Source organism: Equus asinus, chromosome 27, assembly GCF_041296235.1.
Source record: "Equus asinus isolate D_3611 breed Donkey chromosome 27, EquAss-T2T_v2, whole genome shotgun sequence".
Lineage (NCBI taxonomy): Eukaryota > Metazoa > Chordata > Mammalia > Perissodactyla > Equidae > Equus > Equus asinus.
In genome coordinates this window covers 34994815-35014587 of record NC_091816.1, presented here as the reverse complement: position 1 = coordinate 35014587, position 19773 = coordinate 34994815, and the positions used below count along the sequence as shown (strand labels likewise).

Below are 19773 nucleotides of genomic sequence, written 5' to 3'. Positions count from 1 at the left end.
CCCCATGAAGATTTGTTGACTGTTTTAGAGTCAACATATCTAAAGTCATCACTAGAGAATATACACTCATGGCACATTTCTTGGCTTCAGAGGATGTATATTCTATTTAACATCCTAGAACACAAAGACATACAAACTCCAAGAAGAGGCCACTTCAGAGACAGTGTGATTTCAAAGGAGCACGTGCTTCAAGGTCTCGGTTCAGTGCAACTGCTAAAGGAGTTCTTGGGGGCTGTTTTTTAATGGGGTGCACAGGGAAAATTTCCTGTAATAAATATAATGTGAAATGAATTCTGAAAGTTGGATATCATTTAGCTGGGCAGAGGGAGGGATGAGGAAGTAGAGATGATAAATATGTTCTTGTATAAGGTCACGTCAAGGAATAACCCACAGTTCTTTCAACTAAGTAAGAAAACTCCCGTATCGCTATAGACTGAATGTGTCCCCTGCCACCAAATTCATATGTCGAAATCCAAACCCCCAATGTGATGGTATTTGAAGAGGGGGCTCTTGGGGAGGTGATTAACTCATTCGAGTGGAGCCCTCGTGAATGAGATTAATGCCCTTAAGAAGAGAGACCCCAGAGAGCTCCCTTACCCCTTCTGCCAGGCAAGGACACTGCGAGAAGTGGGCCGTCTACGAACCAAGAAGCAGGCTCTCATCAGACACTGAATTTGCCGGCACCTTGATCTTGGAATTCCAGCCTCTGAACTATGAGAATTAAATGTCTATTGTTCACAAGCCACATGGTCTATGGCTTTCTGTTATAGCAGCCCGGACGGACTGAGATACAGAGAGAATAAACAGAAGAGACTAAAGGCCAGGAATGCAGTTTGGAGTCAGATTGCAGAGTTTCTTGAATATCAGGATCATGTTTACTAGAAATGTTCATGTCACTGGCAATATAGATAAGGACAGGACTGCTGCCAATGTTTCAGGATTAGAAGGGATGGGCTGGGGGCAGGAATGTCATCGTATCAGTGTATTGGCCAACCTATGAAAAATAGGGGCCTTCTTGGAGCATTTTCTGTGAGGATCAAAACAGGCTGTGGATCATGAAGTTAGACTGCACAATAAAAAGTGTAGGATTGTATGACTATGTGGTTGGACCTCCGTGGAGATTTGAGAAACAAGAGAAGGTGCAGAGTCAATAAAGGCCAGAGATTTAAAAAATAGCAATAATAAGACAGCTCATAAAAATCAGTTTTAATTCTGGATAAAGAGCAGATTTCTATTTCTAATTTTGGCAAATCTTTTCTCTGACGCTTAAGAGAAGTCTTAATTTACCTCTCAATAGCTACATGTTGAAATTGAATTTACTGAGGGAGGCACAAATCCTATATGCATTTGTGTATTTGTATTATGAGCTAACATCTATTGCCAATCTTCCTCTTATTTCTTGAGGAAGATTATTGCTGAGCTAAATCTGTGCCAGTCTTCCTCTCTTTTATGTGGGATGCTGCCACAGCGTGGTTTCACATGTGGTGCTAGGTCTGCGCCCGGGATCCAAATCTGTGAATCTCAGGCCACTGAAGCGGAGTGCACAAACTTAACCATTACGCCACTGGGCTGGCCCTTAAAGATGCCTTTTTAAATAGAGTAAATAATATATTTTTCCCAAAATTTCAGGTTACAATGTACACATCAAAAATCCTATGTTCTGTTACTTGGGGATTAAATCTAAATCTTATGTTATTTAGAAAAAATTCTTCATTGTGGTTAAACAAAGGAGATTTCTTTATAATAAAATGCTCATGTTGTTTCACAAACCAACTGTTAATTTTTTTTAGTGCACATTTTGAACCACTAGAAACAGCTTTTGTGCAGCAGTAAAACAACAGAACATGACAGCTCTAAGTAATAACTTTAGTGACAACTCAGTCGATCCGCAGCTCATATATCATTGTCTCACGCAAGTATTCTTAGTTTGAATTCCAGAACTGTTATAAGTGTTGTCAGTTAATTGTATTTGAGAAATAAACAACTGTTCCAAGATAGAATGGAAAACAAATAGCATTCAAATCCTCCCCAATAATTAGAATTTGATTCTAATTATAGTTACTTTGCCCATCAACTAACATCGAAATGTTGCCACCTTCTCATGAGTTCGCCCTAACACTACTCATATTCCTATTTCCATTATTTTTATTCAAAATTTTATATGAGTAAAGACTCATAGCACTTAGCAGTTGTTAGTGGAATTCTGTTTCTGTTTTGCCCATTTGTGTTATAATACCTAAAATAGTGACTCCTGTCCCCAGAATAGTTACCATACCCTCATAGAATGTCCACTCAGAAAGCCATTCTAAGTGTGGAGATAGGAGGAGGAATTATATAATTTAATATAGAAATGAAAGCATCTTTGTTATCTTTAGGACAAGAAACAGGCAGAGATATGACATATTTGTTTTCCTTCTCAAATGAAAAATTGTGGGTAACTGAGTAATTTATGTGAACCTGAGCAGTCTGTTCTTATCAGCCTTCTTTGCTTTCTCTAGTAAAAATATCTGAGGAAAAGCATCATGATGTCATACGTATAACTCACTAGGATGTATAAAGCTTTTTGAGACACAGATATCAACTCATATGCTATACATTGGAACCTCGAAATAAAATACAATGACTCTCATTGTTCTCACCTTAATATTTCCACTGCTGATCCTGTTATAATGTTGAAAATATGCAATATTTGAATATTGGCAAGAATACTGTTTTCTAAACTTTATAGTTATTAACATATAAAGTAATTACAATATCACCAGAAGAACATAAGACGATGGTAAATTGTTTAAAGACAGGTAGTTGGTCAAATTAACATTTAAGACAGGTTTCCTTTAGAAGAGGATAGAATTATAGGAGTTATAATAGAATTATAGGAAATGAAAATATTGACAGAGAAGTATTTTTTAAGAGTACATATTTAGTAGGCATTTTTTTGATGGAGAGAGAAAGAATAACTTTTAACACAGAGTCATATGCCTTAATATTTGAACAAATTGGATTCACTGTTTCATTTTTTTTGCCATACCTCTTTTCAGTTTTGATTAAAATTCTTTTTCTAATTACAACATAACACTATTCCCTAGTAGCTTCAATAATTTGGAATAAAAATTAATAAATAACTAATATTTAGAAGAACAGGAAAGAGGAGAAGAAATTTTGCATCAAATCAGAAACGACTGTATATGTAGATACTTTGTTCAAACATCCAAAAGCAGGACCATACGCGTTAGACAAGGAGAAAGAAAGTCTAGGGAACTGATTCAGAAAGGAGAGAGATGTGTGCAATAATGACAGAAAGGGAAAATGGGAAAGTGTTTCTAAAAACAGACAATAGATATTGTGGATGACCCAGAAAAAACTAGAAGGTGTTTTATATTTTATAATGCATAAATAAAATGCAAATAAAATATATTTTAAATATATTAATATTACATATTTAACATATTAACTATATAGTTAATATATATTAATATATTAACTAGACGTAGAAATATAATTATATATTTTTGTAGAGATTTTTTTCTCAATCCACAAAATCATGAATAAAGTTTATGATTTTTGTGTATTATTGCTAACATTAGCATCAATACCATTTTATTTACCTAAGCAGTACAATTCTTTCTGGCTACTGTCAATTTTTCTAAAAGACTTTGTATAGTCAACAAAGTTAATTTCTAATTAATGCAGAATTTTAAACCCAGAGAAAAAAGCTTTATTTGCCATATAGGTATATATTTAAATATGTTCATCAATTTAGTTAGGAAAACCAATTTCTTTGAAAGGCATATTCCTTTCCCTTTGCCAAATTAGAAAAAAGTGGATATAATTGAACAGATACAATATTTTTTTTCTTGTTGATAAATAAAAAACATAACTTAAAATTATCCCAGGAAATATTTTTCTTGCTCCATAGTAAAAAATCAGATCAAAAGAGAAAACTGATGAGGAATAGAATATATTATGATCACGTAAACCAAAAAGTCTCCAAAGACTACTGTATTCTTTCACGTTTTTACCCCCGCCTCCAATGTTCTTTTTGTTGACTATATTCTCTAACAATATAGTTCCTTTTGTTGTTCTCTAAATTGCACTCATGCATTTCTTTGTGCTTTTTCTCTCAAATCTACAGTTGCTTAAAAACAATGGTGTATTTTCACTTTACCTAAATTACCTTGACAACACTGTTGTACAGATCTTGAACGATTTGATGTCTTTACATGAAGTCAATGATTGCTTTCAATAAGAAGTTATGTTTTTTAAGTAGGGAAAAAATTCTGCACAAATCTACGGTCTTTACTTTTTCTTTATAGTAACTACAATCTTATTTTCTGATAACTAAATTCAAATATTAATTCCAGTTAAGTTTCAGAATCTCAGTAAGTCAAACAGTGCTACGTAAGTTGTCATATGAAGAACCAATACTTTACCTCACTTTCAAGTTCCCTTGTTGGAGCTGTCCATCGTAAACCGATAAAATATCAAAATCTTCTTCAAGAGCAAAGGTGTGAAATGACAGTTGTATCCGATTGCGCTCTCCTGTGATAATGATCCAGGTGCAGTTAGCGTAGTTTGGATAACCGTGGGGAAACCCTGGGCTCTCTATGGTGCCATTAGGACCCTGGACTAGGCCTCCACAGTTCTGACCTGAAAAAGAAAATACACAAAAAACAACAGATTATTTTGGCCTATCTTTAATCTGTAATTTTTAAAATTTTCTAAGTATTTTGGCCTATTTTTATAATGACTTATTTTGTGATCCTTCATGTACAAATATTGAATGGTAAACTGCAACAATGTTCTCCAGTGCTAAAAGATAGAGAATAAACAAAAAGAAAAAAAAAAAGAAGAAGAAGAAGAAAAAGAAGAAGATAAAGAAGAAGAGAAGGTGATACAACATTGGGGAACTCTTAGAAATTTGGGGAAAATTTTTCTGTGATTTTCAAATACAGCATTAGCAACATCCGACTGCCATATTTGGGAAACAAATCTAGTGCTGATTATCTGCATAGTATCATGCTGAAACACTTTGCCCATAAATTTCTTGTTGGGGGAAACTAAATTGACGGATAAAATAACCTTTATAAAACTGTATACGCACATGTGTTAATACATCCAAATGGCTGCAATTTGAGGTGACACAAATAGTTAGGGGAAATAATGCTAAATATTCAAACTATCCATTTGTACCTACACTGGCTAAAGTCCCACAAAGCTGAAGAATAGAACAAAACCACAGAAATCTTATCCAGTTGAAAATAAGAAGTACAAAACAAGAGAAATTAAATTATGCAAAAATTAAGGAGCAGGCCAGCAAAATAAGGGGCCTCCCTCTATCAATGTCTTTTTATTTACTTGGGTGAGGTTAACTGGATGGAGGAGAAGGGAGATGCATATCCAAATGATGGGTGCCATTTAAGAAAACGCTCAGTCAGGAATGGGCAAGACATGCTTAGGCTTCCCTAAGCATGTTTCCAGAATATCCCACACTTTGCTCACCCTTCATTCTAACTTCCCTTAGAGGTGGAATTAGGATTCCTCGTAGTGTTCAAAATCAACACGTGTGATGTTGTGATTTATAGTAAGAAACGTATATTTAGTCTTTGTCCACTTTGGCACAGAGCTCCTAAAACCCTTGGAATTTCTTAATGGATGAGAGCAAAACAGGGTGTCTTTTGTTATGTTAATGAAGTGACCACACCTTGTGATTAGAGAGTTGGAACTTTGATTCCAAGCCCTTTGGAGGGGAAGAGTGGAGAGAGGGGCTAGAGGTTGAATTGGTTGCCAATGGCCAATGATTTAATCCATCGTGACTATGTAATGAAATCTTTATAAAACTCCAAAAGGGAGGATTTGGAGCTTCTGGGTTGCTGAACATGTGGAGGAGTTGAGAGAGTGGGGCCCTTTCCCCATTCCTTACCCTATGCATCTCTTCGTCTGGCTGTTGATTTGTATCCTTTAATATCCTTTGTAATAAACCAGTAATCTAATGACTCAATGGGGTTTCTGAGTTCTGTGAGCCACTCTAGCAAATTAGTTGAACCCAAAGAGGGGCTTGTGGGAACCTCTAATTTGTGGTCAGTTGATCAGATGTATAGGTAACAACATGGATTTGTAACTGGCATCCTGAGTTGGAGGGGGTCTTTGGAACCTCCAATGTGTAGCTGCTCAGTCAGAAGCACAGGTAACAACCTGGGCTTGCAACTGGCACCTGAGTGCTGAGCCCTTTACCTGTAGAATCTGATGCCATTTTCAGGTAGATAGTGTAAGAATTGAGGTGAATTGTAGGACACCCAGCCTGCGTCCTGAACATTGCTTGTTGGCTGGTGTAGGGAACCTCCACCCCCAACATCATGGTGGAATTGGGTGCAAAAACCAAATAACATGCCAATGGCAAAAAGATGGGGGGAAGAATTGAGTACCATAAAGCCATCTTCAGCAACTGAGCAAGTCGGGAGGTGTTCCCAAGGGCTGCTTCCAGGCTGGCATGGCTCTTCAAGATTGTGTGGAATTGACTCTAATATTGGGCTTCTGTGTTGATGCTCAGATTTTAAAGGCAGTTAGGAAAGCAGCTTTTTTGTAAATTGCAGACCTAGGATTCCTACAAGGACCCTCTGCTGAAAGAAGAGCATCTAGGGGATTAGTAACAGCCACATACCTGACTCATCAATTGCGTTCCTACCGCTAGACAAACTGGGGGACCCCTCCCTACCCAACCTCACCAGTCCATCTCCTTTCTGTCACTCCTCATCCTTGAGCTACCAACTTAGGCTCCATGATTCCCTATTTACTGTTTCTCCCCTCTCCCCTTCCCAGGAAGTGTCCCTACTTCTTGTAGATAAGCCTTCAGTGACTTGCTAATTTGCTCCCTGCCTTCTTTAAACGTTTTCTGTTTGGTTACCTCTCACAGTGTGCCTGCCCTGGCTCTGGTGAGTCAACCAGACTGAATGAGTAACAGCAGAGGCAAAGAGCAGGACAGAGAGATTTCTTGACCTGACCTAGTGAACGCGCCTTAATTATTTTAACTGTAAACATTACTGACATGTATGAGAACAAAATAACTCCTATCAAATTGTTCCAACACTTAATTTGTCTGAGGTTAGCTATTAAGTAGCTCCTGAAAACCGTCTGCTGTGTTTCATTCCTTCTTAATCTGGCCACTTCCATCACTATGTTTAAATGTATTTAAACGTTTTGACACTAAGAATATTAAGAAAGTTTTGAGGGACCTGGGCACACTCAGATTATTGCATGTAGTGTAAGTACTTGAACACAAGTATTATCCCAGCTTTTATTGTTGAATCGCAAACATAAAATTATTTCCAACTACATTTTACACTTTGAAAAAAAGAATCCCAATAGTAGCTCTCAGAGAGCTCAAATCTTTCACAGTAGTATTATCAAATGCTTGTGGGAGTTTGCTAAATCTTAATAAAAAAGCTTTAATGAAAGGGATTTATGAGTTTAAAACCAAAGAACTAATAAGAAGCCCATTTTCCACTAAATTTAAATCTAACAATAACACTGTAACAAGTAGATATTAAAGCTGTGGGGTTTTGAAAGGTCTTTAAAGAAAATAGCTTTTCTGGTTTATCTAGAAATTCTTGCTTCACAGTAAATCAAAAAGTGAAGACTTGATTATAAATTGGAGGAAAGAAAAATAAATTTAACAGAATAAGTGTCAGCTGGAAAGTAGTTACTATTATAGACCCATCATGGTGAACTAGATTATCAGATGTTAAGATTTTCTCCAAGGAATAACATTTGGGCTGCATTTGGGTACCAATTAGTACAGTACATTTTGCAGAATGAATCACAATTCCACAGGCCCTGTGAGAAACTTTGAGAATTGTTCAAAAGTTCTTAGACAAGTGATTCTCGAGGTTGGCTGCATGTTGCAATCAAGGGAGGAGTTTTTGAAGTATCTATGCCTGAGGTAGATTCTGATGAAGTTGGTCTGGGCCAAGAATACCCAAGACAATCTAGAAGGTGAACAAAACTGGAGATCTTATACTACTTAATATCACATCTTATGATAAAGCTACAGTAATCAGACAGTGTTTAATGGGTACAATCCTAGATAAAAAGCCAATGGAACAGAATGGAAAGTCCCTAAACAAATTTACAGCAATACAGACACTAGATTTATGACAAAGGTGGTACTGTAGTACACAGGAAAAATGATAGTCTTTTCAGTAGACTGTGCTGGGCCAACTGGATATCCAAATGGGAAAAATAATTCATGATACCTCCCCCGTATATATACTAACATTAATTCCGAATGAATTGCAGACCCAAACATAAAAGGTAAAACAATAATGCTTCCTGAAGGAAACAACATGAAAACATCTTTCTAACTCTATGGTAAGCAAAGATTTCTTAAAGAGGACATAAAAAGTGATAATCATCAAAGGAAAAAGGAAATCCAAAAAATAGGATGTATTTGCAATACATATATTCAACAAATGACATATTCATCATACAATGAATAAACCTTGCAAAGCAACAAGAAAAGGGCAACACAATAGAAAAACAATGATTAGAGGCAGCTGGAGATTCAGAATCAGAGAGGGATTTTTCTAAACTTGGAAAGAGACAAATGGATCATAAAGTGGAAACCACTCTGCAGCCTGATCACTTTCGCCCCTGGTCCAGCGCCTGTCTTGGAGGTGTAAGGAAATAGCATTTTGTGCTAAAGGGGAAAAAAAAACCAACCCTAATTTCTTTGGTCTTTCTTTGTAGAAGCAGCAACAACCCCACTTTGAAACTTTTGTTCACAAATAGGGAAATGCGAATTTGCCAGCAATGTCGTTGGTACTTCCAGACCCATGAAAATACCTCAACTTTTTCTTTAAACAAATGATCCACACGAAAGCAATAGTACTACAATGGTATTGACTAGGTTCCTCGGAGTAAGCAGTATTAACTCAAAATCTATGCTAATAATGAATTGAAGGATGCCTCCTCAATAATAACTACTTTAAAGCTACGGATCTCAGCATCATTAGGATTTATATAAGGTTCATGGTTCCTAACACACTCACAAAAATAATGGCTGACACCATTTATAATTAAACTAAAATTATTCCCCAAATGGAAATCCCAAGATGTAAAGTGATTATGATTAATGAATACAAATAACTTGTAGCTTACATTCTTCATTGGTACCAGAAAGTAATATAGGCATCATGTTATCTGAAATAAAGATTGCCTCAATGTTAAGAAGTACTTTTAGTCGAATAAAATAAAGTTATTGGATGAATGTATATAGATTATATACGACATCTGTACACATTTTCAGAATTTGCATGCATTTCCACATAAGGATAGAGTATGGGATTGCCTATAGTCCCACCACCAGCAAATGCCAAGGTTGGGGTTTTTCCTCAAATGTTGCAGCAAAGATTTTCACTCTTCTCTCTTATATGATTTTTCGCCTTAGTTCTTATCCTTTAATTGGCACTTGCTTGCCACAGAGAACTCTCAAATATTCTACAAATGTTTTCTTTTTAAGTAGCTTAAATCTATGCTTGATATCAATGACGGTCTTAAACACAGCTTTAAATAAGCATATTATTTTAACTGCAAAACAATTGTAATGGACAAATTTTTTAATACTGTAAATATAATCTTACATTAACATATTGCTTTGCAGGAATCTATTGTAAGTACACTTATAAATTATATTTCCTAAGGTCAGTGAAATAATCTGCAGTGTTTCAGTGATCATGTTAATCTTTTATTGAAAATTACGTTGTTTGTTACAGGATTGAAAACTCAGTAATTACTGTTCTTCCAAAAAGATGTCTGATGGGGTCCTTTCTTCAAGTACTGATGCTGAAAGTTACCTTGAAATCAAACATCAATGTCTAAGAGAGAAAAAGGAAGTATATATGTATATACACATATAAATTGCATGTATACCATAAATATGCATTACACAGAAACCATACACACAGAATTGTCCACAATAATAAGATTTCACTTGCTGTAATTTCAACAAAGCACTAACAGAAAAATTTCAACACATGCTATAATTTTAAGAAATTGTTGTTTGACAATATTTTATATAAGTTATATCTCAGCAAAGCTGGAGGAAAAGAGGAATTGGTATTTAAATCATCTCACATTTAAATTCTACCTTATGAAATACTTGCCTCATATCTGAGGTAATCAACAGAATGTTCTGTATAAGGACTCATATGGCGTCAATTTAATAAAGATTTCTACCCACTTTATGGGTCCTCAATACCATGACTTTGAATATATAGGGTTCACCAGGAGTCATTTTAATTGCGGCTTTTACTTTTGGGGTGAGGCACTGTTTTCAAAACACATTTTCACACATAATCTTAGTTGGCCAGGACCACAGTCCCACCACATGATTTTATAGATGTGGAAATGCATATGGAAGTGGAATGAGTTGTCCAGTCTCTCAGAAACAAACCAGGGTCTTCTGACACCAAAGCCTCGTGTTTGTTCCACAAAATCACAGCTGTGTCCCCAGAGACAAGTGTCACGGAAAACCCAGTGCATCCTCTGCTTCAGGGATGCTCGTCAAATTCCCATGTACGTCACAGTGAACAGCTTACATCACACAATAAAACAGTGAAGGATACTGACATTGGGACACTCGAGACATTTAGGAACTCCAACTCAGCACTTTTTTAAAACTAATCAATGCCCATTGTAGAAAATAAAAAAAGAAAATAGACAGTATCATTTAAAAACATAAAAGTCACCATAATCTAGTTACCAAAGATACTCATTGCTATCTCCTTACCGAACGCTTCTCTAATCTACACATTAATGGAGTTGGACGATCTGATGTATAATACGTGAGTGATTTGTTTTTGGATGATAAATTTGCTGGTCCTCAGAATGAACAAGAGCCAGTCAGAACAGAATGTAGGATGCAGCTTGCTTTGATGATTTGTTTTTTGTTGATGCTGCTCTTTATTTTGAGAAGCTACACAAGATCGCCCCTGCCTCGACAAGGAGACCACAGGAAAAACCCCGGAGTCCTGGAGAGCAGGATTGCTAATGATGGTTGGACAGTAGCACATGCTGGAGGCTGGGAAACATCCTCTGGGAAAGGCAGGGTTCGTTCGTTCATTGTGCCTTGAAAGTCAGTCTTGGAAACACTCAACTGAGAATCCGGCATTGTGCCCTTGTCATTTCCGAGGTGAGATAAGATCCCTGCTCTGAAGCCTCCCCCACTGGGGTCTGCATGTCTCCCAAGCTCTTGCTGTCTAATTTGTACCACTGCTTAGCACACACCTTTCATTTCCTAGAAGAAAGTATTTGCTGAGATGATTCATCTGTGATTCATCTGCTTCGTGGTAAGCATTTGATGAATTAATGCATATATAAACAAATGCCTTCCTAGATTCCATGAGTGGATGAAACGGTGGTTTCCCTAGATTCTGGATCTCATGACCCATTCTTAGAAAGTAAAGGAGGTGGATATAACATTTGAAAACTCACGTGCAAGCACTTTACACACACTATCTCATTAATTCCTACACAGCCCTTCACGGAGGTAGTAGCTTAGGTTTTGCTTTGCTGGCTGTTATAGCTTTTATTCAGGTGAAGATTTATGAGAAGGAATGCCTTTGCTCTAGAAAACTCCTTTCTGAGAGCAAATAGTTTGCCATCTGGGATGTTTTGATGTGTGATTTGGTTCAGTGACTCCAGGAGGATGTGGTCTATATTGTTCAATATGAGAAGAAAGCCATGCAAAGGAAGGATAATCTGTTCTTCCAACAAGGAAACAAGTCACATGACAAATGATTGACAGAGCTGCAGAGGAAGGATCTGGAGATGAGAAAATTTGGGAAATATGCAGTCATCTTCCAACTCTCTGGCCTGAGATCATTACCAGGGTGAATAGATTTGCTGGTAAATACAGAAGCTATATTATCATCATATCTGTATCTCTCATTGGAGATACACATCAAAAATAAACAGGTTTATAGCCTCTTTGCAACAAGTCCAGATTACCACACTGGTTTATTTTGAAAACAATGCAATTCAGGAATTTTTTTTTTTTTCTGGTGAGGAGGATTCGCCCTGACAAATAGAAATGGAAAGCAATAGGATATATTGGAGTATTTGAGAAAGCCATTTGGTGTAAACCTAATTCAGCCTGACTTTGTTTTTACCAAAAGGGCCTGACATGGCCATTGAGCATTCATTGTATATCTGCTTTAAACATTTCTTATGGCAAGAATAAATGGCCTTAAGATAAAGGTGCAACTTCCCCCAACATTGGCATTTTCTTAAGGATAAGCATCTTTCTTTAGACTAGGAACTGATTGCTGCACTCACCTGTGACCACCCAGCTTGAAACAACAGACCTGCCACCCTGCTGTGTCCATCTATGGCTGTGCCGACAGAGCAGTCTTGCGACTACTGTAAAAGGGACATTTCAATCATATGTGAAACATCCTCTTTGGGGGTATATAACCTCTCTGTACACCCTGCTTCTTTGGTGCCCTTTCTTCCTTTGGGAAGAAAGGCCCAGGGACATAGTCCTCACATTTTAGCTCAGAATAAATTCTCCCAAATTTTCATTTATAGATTGGTTATGGATTATTTTCATCAACAGCCCTGAGCTAACATCCATTGCCTATCTTCCTCTTCTCTTGGTTGAGGAAGACTAGCCCTGAGCAAACAACCATGCCAATCTTCCTCTATTTTGTATGTAGGATGCCTCCACACTATGGCTGATGAGTGGGGTAGGTCCGCACCTGGGATCTGAACCCACGAACCCAGGGCACTGAAGCAGAGCGCGTGTGGAACTTTAACCACTTGGCCACAGGGCTGATCCCCAGGAAAACTTTTTAAAACATATTTGTTATACTCAGCAGCAGTCTCCATTCATTCCCTGTATCCATTCCATGAAGACAACAATTTATACTTTTTGTATATTATGCAAATTTCTATGCAAATAAAACTTTACTTCCTTACAACCAGATTTTTGACCTCCACAGCTTCTGCTATTGTGATCTTTTTGTGAAATACTGTACCACACACTTGTAGGTTTACTACAAGACTGAAAATTGCCTACTCCTATTGGATGGAACTATGCAGTAACTCTAGAGTAAAAGAAAACAGCCCACTGTGATCTTCGCTTGAAAGTTTCATTTTCTTTAATGACTAAGGAGGATGACATACTTCTAAGTGGATCCCGAATTTCCTGTATCAGGAGGCCTCAAATTTCACTGATGGAAGTGGAAGGTTCCATGATCAGATAAGCACTTTCTGAAGCAGTAAACAAATCAAATATGCATTAACTTCGGCTCTGCATTATCTTCTACAGTTTCATCAGTTATTTCAGGGTCTGCATTATTTGGAAAATGATTAATTGCAGAAGGATCATGACTTAAAATGCCCTTCCTAGGACTTTGATTAAGGTGTTTCAAAATTAAAGTCTTCAGGCATTTTCCAGGAACAGCATGCCCTGAAGGAAGTCTTGAAAGCATTGTATTTCTCAGTGCACCGAGAGCAGCTGAATATCAGCTACTGTAGCTGACAGCCTTAGGGTGCTTGGTTTAGTTTTAATCCCAAACACTTAGGGGAGATTACTCACAACAGGAGCACAGAAGAAAACTCGGAAAGCCAGAGGCACATGAGGCTGAGACGGGGCCCAGGAACCAGTTCCTCCCTAATAACTCCACTGCCCATGAGCAAGGTCACACAGGTAGCCCTTGCATCAAATGAACCACAAATACTCAATTTCTATTGCCTATAAACAGAATAGAGTTTTCACTGGACGGTGTAAATGTAAAGGGTCCAATCTTTCTTCATTGTGTTTAAGTTTGATATCACGACCACACACAGGTTTGGCATGCTTAACTCCTTTCCCTTCCTCAAACACTCCAAGCTTGTCCCCATTTCAGGGCCTTTGCACATGCCAAAACATCTGCCCTGAATGCTCTTCCCCCAGATCTTCCCACATCTGACATGTCTCGTATAGGTCACAGTGCAGTTTGCTCTTCCCAGACACTCATATCTGGATCAGCAACCCCTCTCCATCATTTCTCACTATCCTGCACCCTGTTATATTTTCATGTAGAATTTATTATTGTGTGAAAATATCCTGTTTACTTGTTTACCTGTTTCTGTAACTAATATGCAAACCTTCCTAGAGTGAGGATCCCGTCTGCCATTCCTAGGATAGTGTCTGCACTCGGTATTCAGTTTCTGAAGCCTGTGGTTGAGTTGGGTATATGTGAGGAGGTAGTGGTGGTGGAAGGAACTTTAATCATATACTCCAGGCAGGTGATTATTTAGAACGTTCACACTGTAGTATTGTCATTCTTATTCCAAGAAAAGGGATCCTATAATTTCAATCCTGACTGTCAACAGTTCCTTAGACTAATTTAATATTCCCTGCTTTAGTAGAAGTTCACTTTTCTCCTAGGAAATCCTCCTTTGTAACTTGGCATCTCCGCCTTTTCATTCTAGGAGGGGGTCATAATTCAGAACAAAGTAAGGCAGTGATGAGTTATATCTGGAACCACACGGACACGATGTCAATGTTCTCTCTTTAGCTGTTGCTCCCAGGGGAGGGAACTTTAGTTAATTCCAGTCCTGTAATATATTCGCCGGCTGAGACATTGTTGCATTAATATCAGCAAAGTCACTCAATGTCTACCCACTCTGACGAGACAAACTGGAAGAACTTTGTGCACAGTGTAGGGGCAAAAAAGCACTGGGCTTTGGGTCAAACAAAACAAAAATGTGATTAATTTCCAGCATGGAGCACTGAGGATTGAAAAGTCACCTGGTTGATATTAGCCTTAGTTACTACAGATGGGAAATGAGGATAATACGTGTTTTGCACGGTTGTTGTAGTGATTAGAGATAAAGCATGTTGAACAGAAGTAGAAGCTGGAAGGAAAAAAGCTGCTATTGCTGTAGACTGACCGTGTCCCCCCCAAATTCATGTGTTGAAACTTAAGACCCAATGTGAAGGTGGGGTCTTTGGGAGATGTTTAGATCATGAAGGTAGAACCCCCATGATGGGATTAGTGCCCTTATGAAAAAGGTCCCGGGGAGCTCCCTTGCCCCTTCCTCCATGTGAGGACACAGTGAGAAGACAGCCGTCTATGAACCAGGGAGAGGGGAGTCACCAGACACCAAATCTGCTAGTAACTTACTCTTGGACTTCCAGCCTCCAGAACTGTGAGAAATAGATGTCTGTTGTTTATAAGCCACCCAGTCTATGGCACTTTGTTATAGCAGCCTGAACAGACTAAGACAACTATTGCTTTTTAAAAGGGATAGTTCACTACAGAGTCTCCTGATTTTAAGAGAATTTTATAACTAAAATGATAATGGTGGGACCTCACCCTTTATCTGGCTCTAGCCTGTTCATCCTTTAGATGTCTGGATAGACATTGCTTTCTAGAAGATGCCTCTGTGGCCACCCATGCCAGCTTGGTACCTTGCCCCTGTGGTCCCTCAGAGCACACTATGGTACTTTAAATACGAGGATTGTAATTGCCAAATTATTTGACTTTATAGCTTTGGAATGATGAAGTTGATTATAGGGCTAAACAAATCAAATTAACACAAAACAAATAAGCAAACAAAGCCCTACTTTATCGTAGTTCCTGGATCCCACACTAATGCTCCTTAAATAGATGACTTTTTCCCTGAAATAGGCTATCCTCTAAATTTGAGTCTTTTCTTCCAGAAACTTCAAATCTGTATTCCTATACTCTAAGTTAGTCTGAAGTCAATTCTACTATTCTCATAGAAACATACCACACACTGTCAATTACGATAATTCTCTCTCTCCATAGATCGTAGGACTAACATTCTTAATTGTATGTCAGATATTTCTTTATCTTTTAATGAAATCCCCACATCAATGAAACACATTATTATGGATGGGTAGGATCCAGGTGTTTCCCAAATTTGAAATAACGTTATTTCATATTCCTGCTCTAATACATGAGAAGTCAACAGAAGTAGAAATCAGTCTTAAGCTAATGGTGGTGATCGATGTAGGAAGATGTTTCCTTTAAACAGAGCATTTAAAATCTAAGATGTTAACTGAGATAGTTTAATCGTGATGCTCTACAGTCAATCCAGCATTACTTGTTAAGAACGATAAAACGACACTACCAGCTCCCTCCTTCCCGGTGCTCCAAGTCCCAGTCAGCGGTGGGGCCAATCCATCCTCTGTGTGAATCCCTTTTGTGCAGATGTATTGTCCCCGCCATTCCACCTTCTATTTCTTTTTTCTTGAACAGTAGAAAATAATGTCTAGATCAGCAAGACATACTTTAAAATTCTAATATTACGTTCTGTTTTAATGTTTAGTGAGAGTTTACCTCCAAAGAGAAATTGAAATGTTAAAAAGCCATGCTAAAATACCATTGATCTATTATTGCCTGAAAAGCTAACGTAAACTGTCTAAGAGGAAGTAAAGGATAATGTTAATGGATAAGGTCCTTTGTAGTTATGGAAGATTTTCAGATTTAGAGACTGAAAGCATGATGAAACGTGAACAAGTATTTTTTTTAACCTCATCAAATTTAGCAAGTAAATTTTAAAAATGAAAAATAAATATGTAATGATTTCCTCCATTCTGTTAATACAATCCAGAAGGAGTGGCTAAGACAGAAGATAAGTCGAATTTTAAGGGTTATTTTATGGACCTAATGTGAAAGAATTGATCTTCAACAAATTTTGCTTAAATTTACTTAAAAAAAAAAAAAGAAAAAATAGATTTATATTCATTTGTCTCTTTGGGCAAATAGATCACTGGGCCCCACAAGACTACTGAAATGTTTCAGGTCTCAATTTAGTGTGTCTCTTTTTCCCATTTCACCCAAGTGAATCACCGTGGAAATTATTTGGCCACCTAGATTCTCAGGGGCTTCTAGGAGGGTCTTATTCACTCCCTTGCCTTCGGTGCTACCTTCGCCATTAAACCTGTGAGTGGATCCACACCCCAGGAGCCTAAAACAGTGGGTTCTCTCTCTCTCACTCTCTCTCTCTCTCACACACACACACACGGAAACACACATACATAGACAAACACATATACAGACACACACACACACTCAAGTGCACCATTAGACTGCTTCCCTCACCTCTTGACAAAATGATGTTGCGTTCTATATTTGGATTTAGAATCCACCTGGATGAGAAACAAAATTTTTGTATAATGCCACACATGTGAACCTATGATCGACGTCTCCATTTATAGGGCTGACTTCACATACTACCATGTTTCATCTTTTAGCAGATTTTTGACATTTACAATTGCGTTTTCCTCAGTCTTCGTGATTTTAGGTAGAGAATTGGTGGGGATAAAGGCTCTACTCTAACGCCCCCGTTACAATGGCACTGAGACATCACGATGCCTACTTCCCCGATTCAGTGCTTGGCTAGGACTGGCGCGTTGCTTTCTGTTAAGTGCCTCTTCTCTGGTAAATGTACATTTAATGGATGGTCTGGAGGGATGCGTGTCTGCTGTGGTAACAACATCAAAGTGAAAAGAATTTGTTTCCATATACCTAGATAGATTTCAGGCAGGAGTGAATCCAGCAGTTCTGAGTACTAATGTTTAGTCTACCAGAACGTGGAGTACCAAGTCCCATTACCCTATTATCTATACTGTGGCCACCTATTTCCCTTGGCCCTAACTCTTGGGGACTGCAACTGCTGTATCTGCCCGGGCACTAGGAAAAAGAAAGTCATTCTTGATTACCCATTATTATTTTACGTAAATCTCTTCATAATGATGTAAGTACTCTAGAATGGAAGCCATATGAGGGCAGATACCTTTGTCAGAGAATCTCTTGCTCCACCCTGAGCACTAAGCACAGTGCCCAGCTCATAGTAAACATTCAGTATATGGGAGCAGAGAATCTGGGCTGACTGTTGTATCTGATAAAGGATATTGTTACTAAGAATCATTCAATATTTAATATTTAATATGGCAAGCACTTTCCATACTTCCTCTAGTCCTTGGCAATGATCTTGATAGACAGGCACTGTCGTTCCTTTTTATTGATGAGGAAACTAAAGACATTAAGTGATCTGTCCAAGGTCAAACATACAAAAAAGCAGAGGAACTGGGAGGTGAACCGAGGCTATTTGGAGGTCAAGACTGATGCTCATTCTCTCGTGGCACAATTTAGAAACCATATACTATTTCTTCCTTCTATTTTCTATAGAGAATGACTGTTACACATTGTATTACAGAAGCAAAGGGCAGCTTCTGAATCCAAAGAATGTTCCTACTGCTCTTTATGAGGAGCTAGGTAATGAGGTAAATTGAGAAAGAAACAAAAAATGTGTTTGTGTATTTGAGCTGAAGGCTGGATTTGGTTCGTTTGTCTTGAAGGTGGGCATTTGAGAAAGCAAAAAAGCTATTTCTAGTTACAGTTTATAAAAGTTTACAGTTATTCCTTAAATAACTCTTTTGACCTGAAGTTATTATATGAATTAATACATAAAATGGGTTTGGGATTTCAGTAATGTTTTTAGGTGTGAAATTGGGGATACCATGTGCCAACAGGCAGGTTGTATACTGCACAACTCCTGGGGGTGTTATTCATATACACCACCCCACTGATTAGAGATAAGACTAGTGAGAACTTGATTTATATCAGACTTTTTCATGTCTTAGATGAGACAACGTTATGTCTGAATATGTATAAACAAGACAGAAGACCCTGGCTAAATAGCCATGGAATATCAATGGAAACAAAAGCTCCATTCATGGATTTGCTGCTGTCATTGATTTTTACCCACATATCTACTTCCGTTTTTATGGTCTTTCAACTTCTCACTTGCTCTCTGCTGTGGGCAAGAAAGCAAAGCCCTGGCTTTTGCTCCTTATATTTTCTTGGTTTTTGTGATGTTTCTGAAGAAATCATGCATGCTATTGAAATTCCATGGAGGATTAGGATTCGTTGCACACAGTACTTTGGCAAAAAAGAATTGCAGTCCTTTCAAACATGTGGCCTTAAGTTTAAAAAATGCACAGTCTGTCGTTGACTTTGTGTGTATTTTTATTTTTATGATTTCTAATTAGATCTTTGAGAGCACAAAGGTTTTTTTCCTCTCCCTTTAAACATAATTGCTTGATTTTGTTTTTGCTTTGTTTTTGTTTTTTTGGTGAGGAAGATTGGCCCTGAGATAACATCTGTTGCCAATATTCCTCTTTTTGCTTGAGGAAATTTGTCCCTGAGCTGACATCTGTGCCAATCTTCCTCTATTTCGTATGTGGGATGCTGCCACAGCATGGCTTGATGAGCAGTATGTAGGTCCACATGCTGGATCCGAACTGGTGAAGCCCAGGCCATTGAAGCAGAGTGCACGAACTTAACCACTACACCACCAGTAGGCCCCTAGTTGCTTAGTTTTATCCAGATTGTATTCTTCTTTGTTTTACTATGGCTTCCATAGTTTTAGATCAGAAATAAGACCAGGGAGAAAAAATAGCTTGTTCCCTAGATGAAGAGTATTAACAGGACTGTTGATCTGTTGTGCAAGAAAATACAAATTTAATTTGGCTTGCTTTAGCTATTGCAAGTGAACCAGAAGATTATACTCATAACGTAAATATTTATAACAAGGAGGAGTATGGACGTAGAGATAAGGGATCATTTGCAATGTTAACTGATCAAAGCTTCACAGTAAATCAAACTTTTAGATCTATTGTAGATGTGTCACCAAACTAAAACGTGAGCTAAATGAATGGCAGTGCCAAAGCTGAAGCTAAAACGAGTGTGTTGTTTT

The 19773-nt window shown here is 37.8% G+C and overlaps 1 protein-coding gene across 2 annotated transcripts in view; it reads right to left on the bottom strand.

Annotated features, from left to right (window-relative positions):
* The window catches only part of CSMD1 (CUB and Sushi multiple domains 1), a 1835848-nt gene that overhangs the window by 1501490 nt on the left and 314585 nt on the right, over window positions 1–19773 (bottom strand). For both annotated transcript variants that reach the window (XM_044760557.2, XM_070499942.1), the window contains one exon: window positions 4431–4647. In XM_044760557.2, the coding sequence (XP_044616492.1) occupies window positions 4431–4647 (217 nt within the window). The remainder of the gene's footprint in view (window positions 1–4430; window positions 4648–19773) is intronic.